Raw genomic sequence first — 18,032 nt, forward strand, 5'->3', positions numbered from 1 at the left:
AATTAGTGGATGAAGAGATCAGTGGCCTACTGTCAAAGTTGTGTCAAAAAAAGAAAAAAAGGCCAAATTTATCCAAGATTGTCATCTCTTTTTTCAGTTTGAAATCAGTAGTAAACTACCGTCTTTGGCATTGTTGACAAAAAAATAAATAAATAAATAAAATAATAGTATACAACAGATAAGTAAATAAAAAAATCACCCCTGCACATAAAAAACCCCAAACACACTAAATATATTAAAAATAGTAATAAAAGTAGATTTATAATAAATAATAATAAAAAAAAATTTACAGAACAATTGAGCTTTGTTACCACTAACTCAGGCATCACACTTCAATCCATACTGACTTTGTGATGACCCTAGTATAATTTTATCTGTTTAGAAAGCAGTGAAAGTATGCTACATTTAAATTGGGATATGTGCATGTTCAGCAGTTGCCTTGCTGTCTCGAGTGTCAAGTGTTTCAGATGGCAGTAGCAGTCATACATTATCGATCATTGCTTAGTAGGTAGGGCAAAAAAGGCACTTACCTTGTGGCAAAGCGACCATCATAATCCTCAATAGCAGGCTGAAAAAACAAGTGTTAAGCAGTCATTGTGTGCTCATAGACCCACTACTGAATTATCTGCTGTATTTAAATACAAACACTAGATGGCAGCAGAAAGTGAGCAAAAGTCTGATTTTCACTTACTGCAGGATTACTCATTTAATTACGCAACATAAGGCAAACTCAGGTGGGAGCTACAAATTAATTTAGCAAGTAACAAGTGCAGAAATGGTACTGTTCACTAAAAGGTACAACGACATGTTACAGTACCTGTGTGCCAAAGCCTGCCATGCTGTAGGGGCGTGGGCGGGGCTGTGCTAGGCTTTGTGCCAGCAGTCGGGCAGTCAGGCCGTAGTCCGGTGTGGGCACTGATGCATCATTCTCCAACAAGTTGCCTGTACTGCTACTTTTCCCATGGTGCAGGCTGGAGGGGTAAGAAAACAATGGCCTCAGACTTGGTCTCATTCAGACTTATTAAGTATGGCAGTGTTTATCCTGCATACTTCACTCTGAGCTTCTCACTGTCACTGTCAGGAAGCACGCGTGTGTAGGAGAACGGGAACCAGCCACGCCTGCGAAAAGTGCAGAGTTTGTTAAATGTACATGTGCCTATGGCTGCTCCTAATCGACAAACATTTAGCTTATTTTACAGTTTGGATTCAGGCAAAACAGAATAAATTATACATTACTTACATCTTGTTTTTCTCATTCTCCCCATAGTGCCAGCCATCACGCGCTTCAGGCACTAGCAGGGTGATGACATCTCCCTCAGAGAAACTAAGCAGGGTGCTGTTATCACCTGCAGCGTGGGAAAAGATGGCCTGGACACGGGAGCGCCCGTTCTTTTCCAGTCCTGCCGCCATCGAACTGGATCTAGGCAGAGTTCGTGTCTCTCCTGTTGGGTTTGCAAGCAGATATATGTGAGCAACATGATTAACATCAGGAACTGTTCATAGACTGCTGGAATGACTTGAGCTGAACTAACTCAATGTAAGAATCAGTCAACAGACATAATAAAATTAGCAGCTTTTGTTATACAATTCTGTACTTAACTGAAATCTTGCATATGATCATATTATCAACTTTTTAAAGCAAACTTCACCTTTTCCTTTTTTTTAACTCAATATTCAGGTTGGAAGGTAATGTTTCACTGTTATTGGAAAAATATATGCAATGATAAGTTTTATGCTCCTCAATGAAGGGAGAGGTTTTGATGCCCGATTGAACATTCTGCCTGTTTTCCTCTTTCTACAGTTTTGTAGTATTTGGATAACATCTTACCCACTGGGTTTTTATTCTTGGCGGGGGCAGGCCTGCGGACAGGTAGGGTATTGGAGTAGACGTCGCTGACCTGTCTCTGGGGCTGGACCTGGGACTGTACCTGTGCCTGGGTTGAAGGAGATGAAGGCCTAACTTGGGAAATAGACATTGCTGCTTCGTCTGCCCAGTATTCCTCTCCTTGGACTCCTGTTGTCCCATTAACCATGGACATGCCATCGGGACCCATCAGTCTCTGAAATAAACAAGCATAGATTCGCTAAGAACAATAAAAAAAGGCTTACAGTGTGGAACGCTGTAGTGGCAGTTCATCCTAACTTTTTAAATTAAGATGAAGTTTGGTATATACGGAATAGCACTGGAGCTGTAGACCTACAAAATACATTTCAAAGTGACTGATTAAGTCTAGTAAGTTCATCTAAGTTGACTTTGTTGCTGCACTGCATGAAATGAAGACTTAACAGCTCATTAACTTGAGTGCCATCTTTAAAGTGAGACTACAGAGAAATGTTTGTTTGATTTGCTTCCTTATGGAGGGCCAAAAGCACACGAGCCGACATAAGGAGAGCAGTGCTAGCTCTTACTCAGTGGTGGCCTTGAGGAAATGAAGTGAAGAAACTCCAGTTAAATAATTTCATTTTCTCCATAAAAACAAGCCTAAAGTATGTGTAAAATGCCAGGAATCTTAAATCTTTGACATCATATTTGAGAATTAAATTACAGAAGTAATATAAGGATCACTATGCACTGTGGGATCAAGCACTGGGGCATAAGATCCTTTGAGTCCTGTGGGTTGTAGGGGCTCTGGGGAGATTGGAAACCAGATAAAAACTTTGGGTTGGTCGTTGTGCTTTTCTAGGCCTTTGTCACTGGAATATTGTTTGTCTGAACAATGCTGGTGTGGGTGTGCATGCCAAAGCATTTACAGGAATCCAAGGACTCATAGGTTTCCAAGCAGAAAATCAATGCTGTTAACTAAAATAATAAACAGCAACTCACTTATTAACATAAATAAATATTTTCTAAACTTACCGCTGGGTGTCCAAGGCCACTACCCATAAAGACAGCCAACTCTGGGGGCACAGGAAGTGGCTGTGCCCCAGGAATGGGGTCTGAAATGACCAGATTGGATTTGGAGGTATGCAGAGGACTTGCACCCCCAAGGGCAGCAGAGCCCATCTGCTGGGCCAGGAGCATGGCCCTCTCCGGCAGCTTGTTTGGGTCTGAGCAGGCCTGTTGCCACACTGGGATCTTCTGGGTCAGAAGGTCTTTACCCTGAAAGGAAGAAGGAAGTGATTTGGGGAAACCAGAAAAAACACATTTATGTTAAAAGCAGAGATACTGTTGTGGCTGCAGTGTCACCAGAGAAAAAACGCTCAGCTAAGCAGACCCCCCACACCCCCCCTTAAAAAAACAAAACAAAACAAAAAAACAAGTCAAGCCCTCAAAGATATTTCCTCACAGAGCATCCTTGACCACTGCCCTCAGTGCAGCTTTGATAATGTGCTGCGTGGGTGAGGCAGGCTAACATACAACCAAGCTGCCCACTGCAACATCTCACAGCCCGTGGACACGGCTGTTCTTTTTTAAAACTACCAAAATACTGTACAGTTAAACCAAGATCACGTTTGTAAGTCTGTATGGTACCTACACACACACATGCATGCACAAACTGTATTTTGTCACTGTGTATTGACCAATCTGCAGCTCACATCATCTCTTTTTTTTCTTTGTGTTACACACAGGCAAACACGCATTAGAAACCCTCTGGGAGAGGGTTCTTCAGTTTGCTGAAGGTGAATTCTTCCCACGCACACCCCCATCCTGATTAATGACTAGACTCCATGATGGGAAAAAAAAGCAGCAGGAGGATAGCTGGCACGTGCACGTGCGCGCACACACACACACGCCTCCTCCAGCCACATCTTCAGGCTGACAGTTTACACCCACCAGTATTCCCTGGAGACAGATGTACTCCATTACACATGAATTTGATATCCTTGAAAAATGGATAGGCTTGTATTTGCAGTTTACACACAAGCTCACTGAAACACACACACACCATAAATATATAAACTGACTAAATCCTTCTATAACAACTCTCCACTACCTTTGATTGTATGCTATGAGGGGATATTTGCTTGGATTCAAAGGTTCTTTGCTTCAAATGTCAGCACCAATGTGAAAAACAACAAGCAGTTAAACATTCTCTAGTGACTGCTGTTGTAAACAATATGGGCAAAAGGCTGTGTGCAATTTATTTCAATCCATCATACTCTGGATTTGGCTTTTTAATGTCTTTTCCTATTAGCCTTTAATAAACTGAAAAGGCGAAGCTGTTCTCCACATAGAAAAAGGCAACCAGATGCATGCAGGTGCACTGATGGATTACAGCTTCAAACATGCCTGTCAGCTTGGCACTGTCTACGATGATAATCAATATTTTAAAAACAAAGAGGCCCCTTTGAGCGGTCAAAACAAATGCAACTGAATTATATATACAAGTTTACTATTTTTGCTGAACAGTGGTTCATAAACTTAAAATGACTCTGAGATAACAGATGGGGAGTAGTTGTTTAGACTGACTTTAAAAGCTCTGCACACGTCCCTTTTTGACCAGATAATACAGACAACATGTTTCAAATTATCTAAATTAATACAACTACTGAAAACAGGCTAGGCTCCACATGGAGCTAAGCCTTGCCTACAAACGCTTGATAACCAAACAAATTATTACAGGAAATACAACCATACAGCTATAAAATATTGTCTTAACCATTTATCCTATTTGAGGTCACCAGTGGGAGCTGTCATAAGTTGAAAGGTTGCCAGACTTTTGCAGATAGACAAACACCAGTTCAGGCTTGCATTCATATCAATGGCCAATTTAGAATTACCAATTAAAGTATGACTGTGGAAGAAAGTCAGTATCTGGAAAGAGACCGTAGTCTCCACCCAGAACGGTATGATGTGATAATCTAGTGATCTTACCTTGCCATGGTAGGCACTGCTGTTCTTAGCCACAGCACACTGACGGTCGACTAGGAAGCAGTACCTGCGGCGCTCCTCAGACAAGGCCGTCTTGTAGCCATCAGCAATGAAGGTGTCCAACTCAGTCTGCTTGCTGCTGATCGTCTCCACATACTGAAGGAGAAAACACAATGGACAGGACAATTACTGAGCAGGACATCATGAGAACATCTGCAGATTTGTAGAAAGATTCCCAAAGATGTTTATGCAAAAAAAAAAAAAAAAGAAGAAGACCTTTCATTATTGCTGCTACAAATTCTACTGCTGAGACAGCCAGGAAAGAAGTTCTGGTTATTGGTACACTGTGAACTACAGATGCTTCATAGGTATTGTAATTAAAGAAAAAAAAAGCAAAAAGACAGATTTCACATTTAATAAGTAAGGCCAGTGGATGGAAGATCTGACAAGAAAGGGGTCCTTGCAGCTGGCTAACACCTAAGTACTTTTTTTTTTTTCAAAATAACACCCTGCTTCACATTCATGCAATTACACACATTCACACCAAGGAGCTGCTCAGTGCTGCACAATCTTGTACTGTCAATCACTTCACAGCTCCACTGGAGCAATTAGGGGTTAAGTGCACCTTGGCAGTAATAGTTGTGCAAGGAGAGAGCCTTACTCAGTAACTTTCTCTGGCAAGATTTTCCCTGCCGAGTGCTATCGAGGCACAGCAATTATGACTGAAGATCCCGCAGTGTGGAGGAGGAACTGTTCACAAAGACCCACTAATCCATTTTACATATTGGACAATAACAAATAACAGGTGTGTTAATGTCTGTACAAGAGTGAGTAATGTTAAAACAGCAGGAGGGAGAGATCCCAAACTTTAAGTTTGTCTAAACATGAATTCTGTAAAACGGGAAATGTCAGTGGGGACAGCACACAGACATGCACACGCATCAAAGGGTCAGTAAGTGGCGAGAAGCTATAGGGAGTCTTTTTTTCCCCAAGATGAAATGGCATTTAGGTGTTTTTGTGACCATGTTCTTCCAAAGTGCGTTTACAATGCATTGAGTTTGCATTCAAATAGCTAAGAGTTTTGCAGACTATTCTAAAAGTAGGTCAAATGAGTCAACTTTCATGGCTTTAATACTGTACCATCTGCTAATAAATACTGACCTAGAAGAGTGTGTTATATTTACTTGCATTGATTTTTAACTAGAGTGAAAACTGGGGTTTCTTTTGGTTGAATGCTCTGTAAATATACTTCATTCAGGTCATCTATGTTAAACATAAATACACTGTTGCAAGAATAAGATATCGACAATGAGCACATAAGCACTTAAATCCATCATAGGAATTTAAGAAATTTAGCCATACATGCAAATTTTAATCTGTAGTCCCGGTTTATGATAAATATTCTTAAAAAGTAAAGTTTGGATTAGTCTGAATCAAATATTAGCTAAATGCCGCTGCATCCTTAACATAAGGGGTCACCACAGAGGTTACTTTAGGTCTGCTTCAAATGACCTTCTGGTGCAACCTCTAAGGGATTTGTGTCATCTTTCAGGACTGAACTTGGATCTTTCTCTTGTTCGGCGAAGGTGTAAACCACTGCATAGTAAAGCCACAAGTCTGCATCAAACATGATTCCTGGGTATTTGAATCTTACTGGCTGAAAAGAGAAAAATAGTTCATAACTTATGCTGCTGTTGGCATCTCAGTGTGATTAATAGGTCCTAAGTTCAGTGTTCTTAATTAAAATAGAAGTTAGAGGGTTTCCACATTGTGGCCCATTAAGACTGATGAAGTTTATCAAATTCCTCCCTGTAGGCAAATCTAAGATCCCATGGTGACACCACGCAGCGCCGATGTACTGCATTTCATTGAGTAACCACCAGAGCACACTACTTCCCCACTGCCAACAGTCAACACGACACTGATTCCATGCGTGTAGGAATATTTAAAGTGGCTAAATGCTAGTGAACACAAACATTTTGAAAAAGATGTGTCCATCCATTCGTTTGCTTATCTAATTCAGGGTCACAAGGGGAGGAGGGTGGGACTGTAGCGAGTACCCCACTTAAAAGCGAGGAACCCCTGGACAGGTTGCCAGTCTGTCTCAGGGCTAACACAGAAAGACAGACAACCATTCACACTCAGGTTCACACCTACCGCCAATTTATAATTAACCTAACATGCACGTCTTTCGATTGTGGGAGGAAGCAGCCGTACCTGGAGAGAACCCACACAGGCACAGGAAGAACACGCAAATTCGACAGAAAAAGGTCCCAGACGGCCGGTGGATTTGAACCCGGGACCGTCTTCCTGTGAGCAAACAGTGCTAACCACATTTTGAAATCCAGCCTTTTGTCACAGGAAGAAATTCACCTGCACCATTACACAATTCAATGGAGCCAAGTTGCAAATCAGGAAAGAGAATGATGGAAGAATGATGCACATATTTTAGTCTACTGAGGTCTTTATTTCTTTTTTTTTACTACATTTTAATTTCACATTAAGGGGAATTCTTGCTCCCACCTGTTGCTGTCTTATTAAAGACTGCAATTTTGTTTTGGTATGAGTCATAGTCTACATTGCAGAGCGAATAAAGAGAGGGGGCAGAAAGCAAGAGAGAAATATGTCACACATCCGCCCCAAAGGTGGACAATTCAGCTTGCTAACATGTGTAAATGGGTCTTCAGTTATATCAGGGAAGCCACAAAATGACCATTTAAAGATCTGCTCCTCTTCTTCTTCTCATTTCTCTGTTGGAGTGACCCTTTTTTGTTTCTGCAGCCTGTGACTCACAGTCTGCTAGCCTTTCTAGCACTTCTAAGCAGAGCTAATAGGAGCAGCTCAACCAGTGTGCCCTCTCCACTTGTCAAATTCACAAGCCCCAAATTCTCAGTCATTCAAAAGGTCACCAAAGTAACCCAAGACAATGATGCAGTAAGAAAAAACCTAAGCAAACACCAGCCACTATTATAGCTTAGGGACCTCAGGCTACATCATAGATCGAATGACTTGTTTTGCAAAGGTTATGAACATGAATGGAACCTGCTACAATTTAGTGCAGTTCTTACATTCAGAGTTCACTGGATTAGCATATCTGCCTCTCTCTCTGTATGCTTCTTTACACTGACATATTCAGGACGAAATCCTAATACGACAGCAAAAAATTGCATGTGGCATTATGCACTGTTGCACTGTGTACCAACAGGGCTTTCCATAATTGCACGCAACGTGGAGGGAGGAGCGTTCACATACTTCAAAAAGTGAAGAAAACTGTAAGATTCAAAACATCAAAACTGTTTATACTCCGTTTATTCCTGTGGGGATTCGAGAGCATCTCATTGCACAGTTCAGAGCTGCTTAGGTCTGCTCTTCTGTTCCTTCCTCATCAGCACTCTTTGGATTCAAGAACTGTATTGTAATGCTTCAGGGCACGACAGAAGGAAACTACACATTACAGTGTCTTTGTCAAAGCTCATATCTTGTGCCTTTTTCGAGCTGTGCATGAATGTGAATGAATGTACCCACAATTCCAGGTTGGGATCACTTTTCATTTTTTTTAATGACACAGAGCCGAAGAAGACCAGAGCTTATCAAACATCTAATGACATTAATTCTTAATCATGAACTCGTCTGTCTGTGACTGTCTGGGCTCTTATTAACAGCCTCTACAGAGCAAAGGAGTTTATCTAGATGAAACACCTTTCTATAGTACCTTTGTCCTCTCCAATGAACTACATAATGAACTGATTAGCATTCTAGCAGGCTTTGACCACTGAAGGCAAGAGAGAATGGGGAGGGGAGGAAATACAAAGGGACATATACTGAAGCGGGAGAGACAGTGGAGTGAGAGGAGAGGAAGACGATCAATAAGTTTGCCGGTGTCTGTTGCCAGACTGTTCAGACATTCTTTTCATTAAAAAGTAAAGTGAGGCCACGAAAAAAATGAAATCTTTTTGCCTCTCATCTGCTAAAATAACAGAAATGTGGCTTAGGAGAAGGAACTGATGAGTGCATCTTAGCAACTTTTACTTGTGCTTTCTCAGTTGCTGGAGAAAGAACCATTTTCTATCTGCACAAAGTAAGCTGCAGACTTTATATCTGCAGCCGGTCACTTTCTATCTCTTTCTAGGTGGATGGTTGTCATTGTGCAGCGCAGGTCTTGTGGGAGTGCAGGGCTCTTTCCCTCTCTGTGTGTCGTCTTCCCTGCGGGGCTCAGGCACAAACGAGTTGACTTTTCTCTCACACGCCCACAGACATGATATGATCAGTGAGAGTGAGCGGGCTGAAAATGAGAAAGGGAGATTGATTTTTTCTTTTTTCTGCTAACTCACTGAACATTGTAGGTCCAGAGCTTTTCCGGTCATACAAACTCAGAAGAAGAGCTTCACTTCTCCATGCCCAATAAGCAAAAGGTGTATTTCGTTTTCTTTATTTTTTGCTTTTTTGGTAGTAGCTCTGTGATATTAGTCAGTTTATTTGCCCAAGTACTGTGGCAACTACTTTGCTCTTGCACAGCCATTAAGAAAAAAAGATGGATTGATGCCCCCAGGGGTCTTTTGCAACCCTATTACAACTCTAAAGGCTATAATAAAGCTAAACTGTCAGTAGAATGTAAAGACAGAAAGCATTAATCTAAGTTGGCGTGTCATTTATATCAGGAATTTAGAGCAATATTTTGAAATTTTACATCATTAAACTACTATTTGCACTTCTTTATTTCTGAAGAACTGCTGATTGTAGTGCAGTTGCTGTTTATCAAATTATGCCATGGGAACCTTACCACAGGTCTAATTATGTAGCACACGTTTCAGGTAGCCAGATACATGTAGCAACTTGCCATTCTTAGCTGAGCTTTACTGGTGTAGTGCCCTCAAACATCCCCCTCAATTCAAGCAGTGGTCTGAACAAAACTGGACGGCTACACACTGCGAGCTTTGATGCTTTATGATGACACTTCAGACAGCGTCTCTTCATGACATGCCTGACACCGTGGAACAAACTCAATGTGACACAGCAGTCAGATCAATCCAGCACTGCCATACTGCTCTAGACAGGATAGGGCAGATGTGTGACTAAGTGCATGTCATAGCATGTAAACTGATCAGACAGAGGAGGAGCCTATTCTTCAAGAACCTGAAAAGCAAAGGAATGTTTTTAAACCCAGAGAACTCTGGAAAACAGTACTATGCTTAAGTGAGGCTAGAATCATCAATCAGATTCTGTCACGGACGGCCACACTTCACGGCAAAGACCAACCCCGCAGTAATTACCCTACAAGCCTTGACCTGTTAGTTTGACATTTTTGCCTCCATCCATCCAGCAGTCAGACTCAAGTTTCCAGCCTTGTGAAGGAACAACAATCACACTGTTGACATTCTCTGCTGTGTCATTTTTTTTAGTTTGATAGTGACACTGGCTACTGGACTAAACAAATAAACATGCAGGCAGCATTAGAATAAAGCCTGACAATGAGAAAAAGGAGTGCTTTTGCAGGAGCATGTTTTCTGCTGTCAAGCAGGTGGTCAAATGCTAGATAATGAACTATGAAAGATAACTAATTAAGTTATGTCTAACAGCAAAGAGTCTTTTCAACTCGTCAACATTCGTTTCACTTGAAGGACTCCCACAGATGCTGCTTTCCTATGGAAACAATCACGAAAGAATGCAAACGGTGCTTTGATCTCTTCGTGGATCCAGTTTCCATAATGCATGTAAACACTGAGTCAGCATTGTTTACAGTTTGATTGCTTTGTTTTTTAAAATCGTTTTCATTTAAGTGATGATTAAACATTTGATCTATACTTCACAGCAGGTTGAAAAGTAAATGTCGAATAGCTAATAACTGTGCAAAAGACACACAGTACTGTGCAAAAGTGTTGAGCCATTGATCATTTCTTTATATTTTGTTTCTAAAGGAGCAAGATATTCTGCTTTTTTTTAAAGTGGTCTGGAGCAGCAATTCTCCAGGCTGTCTGAGAGTATTTCAAACATTTATCTTTGGATATTTCCTGCTTTAGCATTCATTTTTTTTGACCTATGAATGTTTGAAGCATAAACAGGCACCTAAATAAAGGGATGAAGCACTTTTTAATCCACACGTAAAACACAACTTGGAAAAGAGCCAATTTTAGATTGTATCTTTAGGCGTTTGATAACTAGCAGCCTGTCACAGAAGATGTAATCTGTTCTGATTTCTTGAGATGAATCTGCAAAAAGATGCCAAAGATAACACATTTTGACAGGCATAAAAAAATTGCATCTTTTGCATCAAGGTGATTCCTAGAGAGCTATTAGCTTAAAGATTGGCATATACAAACATGGTGCGCAGTGTGTCCTTAAGAAATTTGAGGAAACTGTACAATTGGAGGGCAAAAAAAGTGGCAGACTTAATAAAAATATTATTAGCAGATGAACTGTGTCTGAAAGTCACGTCTTTAAGAAATGGGGAAAAAATAAATAAATAAATCACTTTTGGATACAAGATTCAAGAGATGAGAAATGAGTGGCAACGGCTCTTATGGAGTGATAAATCTAAAACTGAAATTGTTGGTTTAAACATATGCAGAGGAGGTCAGGAGAGAGATACAACAGATTTTAGATTTTGATCCAACATGCAATCCCATCTGAAAAGCATCTCTTTGCCAGCAACGTCATTTTTCAGCATTACCACACACACTGCCAATGATTTAAAAGCATACCTGAATAGAAAACCAAACAATGGACCACTATCAGTATCTAAGTATCAGTACTAGATATGACTATCAGTACTAACACTATCAGAACACATGGACTGGCCTCCCAGGAGCCTGGACCTCAACATTATCAAAGCAGCGTGGGAACTAAAGGTAGCAAACATCCAAAGCAGAGCTTTGAATGTCCTTCGAGAAGCCTGGTGAACTCTTCCTGAAGATTACTTAAACTACAAGAAAGCTTAGCTATGACAGTTCAGGCTGTGATACACTGTACTATTATTAGGATAATCATTTTATTAAGCAACTAGAACACAGAAAAAAATTGGATAAATAGTATACTTGGATAACATCCGGCTATGACTTTGTTTTGAACCATCAGGATTTGATGTATAACATCCTCAGATTTCTGTCATCGTATCTAGCCCATTTTTGATAATTGAGTCATCTATTTTGTGTTGCATTTGCAGGCTGTGCTTTTACTCACCCCATTAAAACGTTGATCAAAGCCTTGTGCTGTAACATGTTGGCTGAGTAAAGTGCACACACCTCGGTACATAAATTAGTGTAGTTATTTCCTCACGCATGTTCTTGTCAAAGTGCTTGTCATATGTGTCTCAATGTAATAAAGATTGTTAAGGGTGCACAGTTCATAATCAAACCTCTACTATTTGCCTTCCCACTCAGGAACTCTTATCGTCACCACCGCCACCCGCATCCTGGCTGTTTTGAGTCTTCTTTTTACTTTATAAAGATAACAAAGTCATTGTTTTACTAAACCTTATAAATCACCCAAATTCATGGAAATCCTGCTTAAACTAAGCACAGCGGTTCATCCGACTTGAGAAACTCAAGATTTGGTTTGTTATTTTTCTATTTTGTTCTTGTCATTTCTGTTCTTGGGGGCTTTGCATCCTTAAATTTTGCCCTTTCATTGTAATAATTGCAAATGTTTGAAGATCCTTTATGCAAAAACTCACCTGTATCTCTTTTTCTCCATACTTGGAGGGGTTCTTGCTGCCCTGGCTCTTTCTGCGCAGCTTCTTTAGTTCAGCTTGGCACTTCTCCAGACTCTCCCCTTTGCTCTTGTGTTCCATCTGGTATTTCTTCAGGGCAGCCTACGTGGGGCAGCAAGTGGTGCACAACACAAAATTAGACTTCCTAAAACAGGGCCGCAAATTAAATAGTCTGGGTGAACAAAAAAAAAGGCAAAGAAATAAATGAGGCAAGTAAGTAACAGGAATGAAAACCATTTTCCAAAGGTTTTCAGGCAAATTTGAGGCTCAGAAGGAAAATAAAAAACAAAACGCTGGATTCCACCCATGGCACAAAAGCACAGAAAATATTTGGTAGAGTTCTGAAACGTGCTTCAGTTTTATGATACACCAGAAAATTCTTTTTGTATGGCACTGATGCTGCAAGATAGGATAATTTAAAAATGTCCCAAAGCAGTCTTTTTTAATGAACTCAATTTACATAATCATTTATAAGCTTGGGATTGCTTTTTATTTGTCCTTTTGGACTGATTTAACATCTGCACTGCTTGCGATTGTGTCTCCTAAAGCATTCGCTGTCACTAAGTACTTTCTCAACCTGGTTAAAATTGATTTTCATGATGTGAAACGGGCAACAATCAGTAAGATCCGGCCATGTTTAAAAAAACAACAAAAAAAACCCCCAAACCAACGCATGATTGCTTGTAAAAATGATAAAAGCTATTCATTAGTGTTTTTTTAAACCAGAAATATATTTTGATTAATATAATTTGCTTATTTATTCATTTATGAGCAAAACAACTTTGTTTCCAGGCTTTACCAGCTCTGTTGCTATAGAAACAGTGTCTAGTGTGACAAAGCTCATGTGGTTTCAGTACACGGCAAAATTGGAGAGCTCATGCATGAGGGTTCAACACCCACATTTGCATACTGTAAGTCACTGAAGATGCAGGTAGCATATTCTAGGTATTCTGAAAAGGCACAGAAAAGAAGCTGCTGTTGTCACCAGGAATGTAGCAGTATGACACATGTGGTTTTTCAATTTCATAGCTGAGAAAAGGGTGGCTTACGTCTATAGGATTGAGCTTGACTGAAATCCTGTAAACAGCACAGACCTCCCCAACACCACACTTAAAAAAATGGCTGGGATTTTTTTGGCCGCTACTAAATAGTTTAACATAAGAAGTCCTTCTGTTTAATATGTTTTCAAAAAAGAAAAATTACCAAAATACGTCTGTGCACAGGTACCCCGTTTGTAACACAATAACAATGAATATGAATAACCCATCCTTTCATTACCTCAGTCCTTCCAGAAAAGCAGTGCACACAGCATTTGTTGCTCTGCTATTGACATTTAATTTAAGTTCTGGGAGCTGTGGCTCTATTGTGAACACACTTTAGCACATAAATCATAGCAGTGAGTAGAAACAGAACAATTGACTATTGAGTAAGTTTGCCCTGCAGGGTATATAAAGCAATATCCCAAGCATCCTCTTTGTTGAACTGAAATTCACCCCCTAATTAAAGCTAAAGCCAGTACACTTTCATGCGTTTACTACACAACTCTCAGTCACTGGGTATTATTCCAGACAGATAACTGGTTTGTGTGCTTAAAGCAGATTAGAAACAGAGGGGTCAGATGGTGAACTTTGGTATGCGTTGAGAATGTGACCCTTGTTTTTGAAGGCTGATTTGACTGAGATGCTTCTCTTTATTGGTAATCTATTTGCTTTTTGGAATTCAGTGTTATTCAGTCCAAATTCTGATGTGGATTTAATGATTGAGCAGTCTTGTAAATCCAGTCCAAACCCTTATTTGATACAAAAGCACAAACAAAATAGAAGAAGAGAGAGAGAAACACTCCAGCCTTTCTGAACTCAGTCAAAGTTTCAGATGATTATTTCAAAAAGTCTGAGGCAAAGTGATCACTATTGTCACTGCAGCAGATCAGAAAGGCGTCCATATTAAGTGATGGTTGTTAAAGGCTCGGGGAAATTCCCTGAAATAAATGTCTGAAACTGCAGAAGAATGAGAAATTTATATTAGATGTATAAGAGAGTCAGCAATTGGAGATGGTTTCTAACACATCTCAGGGCTTTAATATTAACTCAATATAACACCATCTGAGTTTACTGATAGGTCTCCCTGTTAAATGACACCCACCCCTCCCCATTAAAAAGCAATGTTATATAAAGAGTGTGTGTGAGTGAGTAGCTGGGAGCTGGAGCAGCTCATAACGTGGTCCTTCCAACAAAACAGTACAATAATGGTAGCGTCCCATCCCCCAAAACAAGGCACAGCAGTACTGCTCTACACTCAGGCTGCAACCCACTCATTCTAAAGATATCACATGTAGACCAGCTTCACAGCGCTTACACACAACACACTCCAGGAGGGGTTTATTATAATCAGTCTACCCTTGACGGGGTGAGTAGACTTGAATGTTATTATGTTATTTCAAAACATCTCCTTTCCCAGACAGACCCTTTAATTGTCTCAAACTTTGAAATAGTTCAGAACACACATGCATAAACGCACGTACACACACACACACACACACACAGCTTTACCTCCATCTCTGTAATCATTTTAGTCAAATCAAGCCGTAACTAATTCGATGCCACATTACATGAACTGTTAAAATAAGCTCACATATGGAGTGCACTTATGAAGAGGCGCTCTCCTCTGGATTTGGAAGCACAACATACAAATACTCACAGTCAAATAACGAGCATCCAGGTCCACCTTCTTCTCGAGCTCGGACAGGAGCTCATTGTGGAAGGATTTCAGCTGGAGAAAAAACGCAAAAGATTTAAGTTAACATGATAAGTTTTCTGTGGTAAGTGAGATAACACACAGCAACAATATTGTCCTGTCATGTCAATTTAACTTAATGTTCAAAAAATGGGAATTTAGGTAAAGCTCTACTAGTATCCCATATATGTCTTAGTTTAAGCCACAACAATGTTTCCAAGAAATTTGGAATGCTATTTGAAATATTCATGAACCAAAAGGCAATGGCTATCAAATCATTTAAACCTTTAAAAATTCATGCAGCACTCAAACAAAAGAAAAAGGGCAGAAGCAGCAAAAGACTGATGTTATATAATGAATGGAAAGGGAAAAAAATCTAATCTTAGACAGGAAAAATGTTTGGGTATAACAAGAGCCTCTGGGAGAATGCTTGAAAAGTGAAGATGTGGAGGGATTTACTACTTTGAATGAGTATGTGGGCAAAGAGTTTAACAAGTCTTAAGTCTAAAACTGCAACAAATTTGGGATTTTACCATCCATAATGCAGTGCATTAGTGGTAGGCTTTAAACCCAGGTCGTTCTTGCTCCTCGAATCAGATTCAAGATGGTACCCCACAGATAGTCGCATATATACACTATAATGCCAAAAGTATTTGCTTGTCTGTCTTCACACACATATGAACTTGAGAGGCATTCTTAATCCATAGGGTTTAATATGACGTCGGCCCACCTTTTGCAGCTCTAGCACCTTTAACTCTTCTGGGAAGGCTTTCCACAAGGTTTAGAAATGGGAATTTATGACCAATCTTTCAGAAGCAAGGTCAGATACCGATGTTAGACAAGAAGACCTCGGTCGCAGTCTCCACTCTAATTAATCTCAAAGGTGTTCTAGCGTGTTGAGCTCAGGGCTCTGAGCAGGCCAGTCAAGTTCACACCAAACTGGCTCATCCATGTCTTTATGGACTTTGCTTAGTGTATGGTGCACAGTCGTGTTGAAACATGAAGGGGCTGTCCCCAAAAAGTTGGAATCGTGAAATTGTCCAAAATGTCTTGGTATGTTGAAGCACTAAGAGTTTCCTCCACTGGTACTAAGGGGCTGTGCCCAACTCCAAAAAACACCTTCCCCCCATTCCATAATCCCCCCTCATTGCATTTGGTGATGTAAGGCTTGGTTGCAGCTGCTCGGCCATGGAAAATTCGCCCTCGTCTACAACTTTGTGGCTGAGTTGCTGTTGTTTCCAATCGCTTCTCCTTTGTTATAATACTATTAACAGTTGATTGTGGAATATTTAGTTGGAAGGAAATTACCCAACTGGACTTGTTGTCCTATCACGATACCATGCTGGAATTTACTGAGCTCCTGAGAGTGACCCATTCTTTCAGAAATAAATGTAGAAGCAGTCTGTATGCCTTAATTTTACACCACCCTGGCCGTGAAAGTGATTGGAACACCTGAATTTATTTGAATGGGTGAGTGAATACTTTTGGCAATATAGCATACATTGGGAGAGAAACAGAATTAAGAAACCCTGTCCAAAATAAATGACTAAAGGGCAGCAATAAGGGCAACGACATGATTGTAGCACTTTTTTCTATTATTTTTCTGTATTAGATGCACAGCAGTAACTTCTGGATAATGCACCAAAGAAGAAAATTACCCAGAATGCCATACTGTTCAATTAACTCACTCGACTTTCCCAACCACCTCCTGTGTTAGCAATGTGGATGATATAGCCTCAGCAGGCCTATTGATTCAATACCAGTTTATGTTCATTTAACATCACTTATCCCATACTGTCAATAGCTCCGGGCAAAATTTGTGTCATTACTGGGCATATTGTTTCGGGAGCAGAGCCACACCACCAAACTAATACTTGTATTGTTGTTGTAATAACTTGGCTGATCTACTGTTAAAAGATTTAAGCTGTAACCATATAGTGTTGAGCTGCACAGTTAGAAACCTTTTGAGCTCAGAATACAAACCATCTCCTCTAGCTGCACTTGGATCTGTCTGTGGACCTCTGCCATCTGGAACAGCACATCCCCTACACAGAAAGAAACAGGGAGACAGAGAAGAAACACATGAACAGTGCTCTACAACATGAGCAGAAAACAGAGAGAACGGGGAACCACAAGAAAAACAAAACAAAAAAACTTTGAAACAAGAAAGAGATTAAACGAGGAATGCAACAGAGAAGAAACAGAGAGACCCCATCTTGCAACGCCCATGCAGTAGCAATACAAGACGCACAAACATACAGGACAAGTGACTTGCAACTGGGACGATGAAGAATGTGATGAAAGTTTGTTTTTTGGCCCAAGATAGCAGAAAACCGAGGCAGGGAAGCAACATCAAGTGATGGGGAAAAATGAAAAGAGAATGAAGTGAAAAACAAAATCTGGGGGAAGCAAAAGGCTCAAATTAAATCTAGTTGTTCAAGGGTAAAAATACTGATGTCTTGTGGAGATCAAACATAGTGCCTTTCTTTCTTTGATTACTAGGCAGTGTAATTTATAGTGCAACAAAAAAAAGAAAAAAGAAAAAAAAAGAAACACCTAAAAGAAAGGTTAAACTCTCCACAGAATAAACAAGTAAAGTTAAACAGCCAAAACGTAGAGATAAGGTAGGGTCATGCAGCTACTGAGGTTTTAATGTTTATATACCTACAGACTGCCTCTTCTGAATGTGCAGTGCATTGTCAAGAAAAGGAATACAAAGAGCAACATTGAGCAAAGGACACACATACAAACATACAAAGACAGGCCTGGTGTAAAGACAGT

General features: G+C 40.2%; 1 protein-coding gene across 6 annotated transcripts in view; it reads right to left on the bottom strand.

The window, feature by feature from the left end:
- Window positions 1-18,032, bottom strand: part of baiap2a (BAR/IMD domain containing adaptor protein 2a) — a 51,564-nt gene that overhangs the window by 4,968 nt on the left and 28,564 nt on the right. For all 6 annotated transcript variants that reach the window (XM_005454966.4, XM_005454968.4, XM_025906308.1 and 3 more), the window contains 10 exons: window positions 17,235-17,296; window positions 15,216-15,287; window positions 12,483-12,620; window positions 4,817-4,969; window positions 2,858-3,100; window positions 1,829-2,060; window positions 1,241-1,442; window positions 1,051-1,119; window positions 818-971; window positions 531-568 (listed from right to left, as the gene is read on the bottom strand). In XM_005454966.4, the coding sequence (XP_005455023.1) occupies window positions 531-568; window positions 818-971; window positions 1,051-1,119; window positions 1,241-1,442; window positions 1,829-2,060; window positions 2,858-3,100; window positions 4,817-4,969; window positions 12,483-12,620; window positions 15,216-15,287; window positions 17,235-17,296 (1,363 nt within the window). The remainder of the gene's footprint in view (window positions 1-530; window positions 569-817; window positions 972-1,050; window positions 1,120-1,240; window positions 1,443-1,828; window positions 2,061-2,857; window positions 3,101-4,816; window positions 4,970-12,482; window positions 12,621-15,215; window positions 15,288-17,234; window positions 17,297-18,032) is intronic.

Source organism: Oreochromis niloticus, linkage group LG4 (genome assembly GCF_001858045.2).
Source record: "Oreochromis niloticus isolate F11D_XX linkage group LG4, O_niloticus_UMD_NMBU, whole genome shotgun sequence".
Lineage (NCBI taxonomy): Eukaryota > Metazoa > Chordata > Actinopteri > Cichliformes > Cichlidae > Oreochromis > Oreochromis niloticus.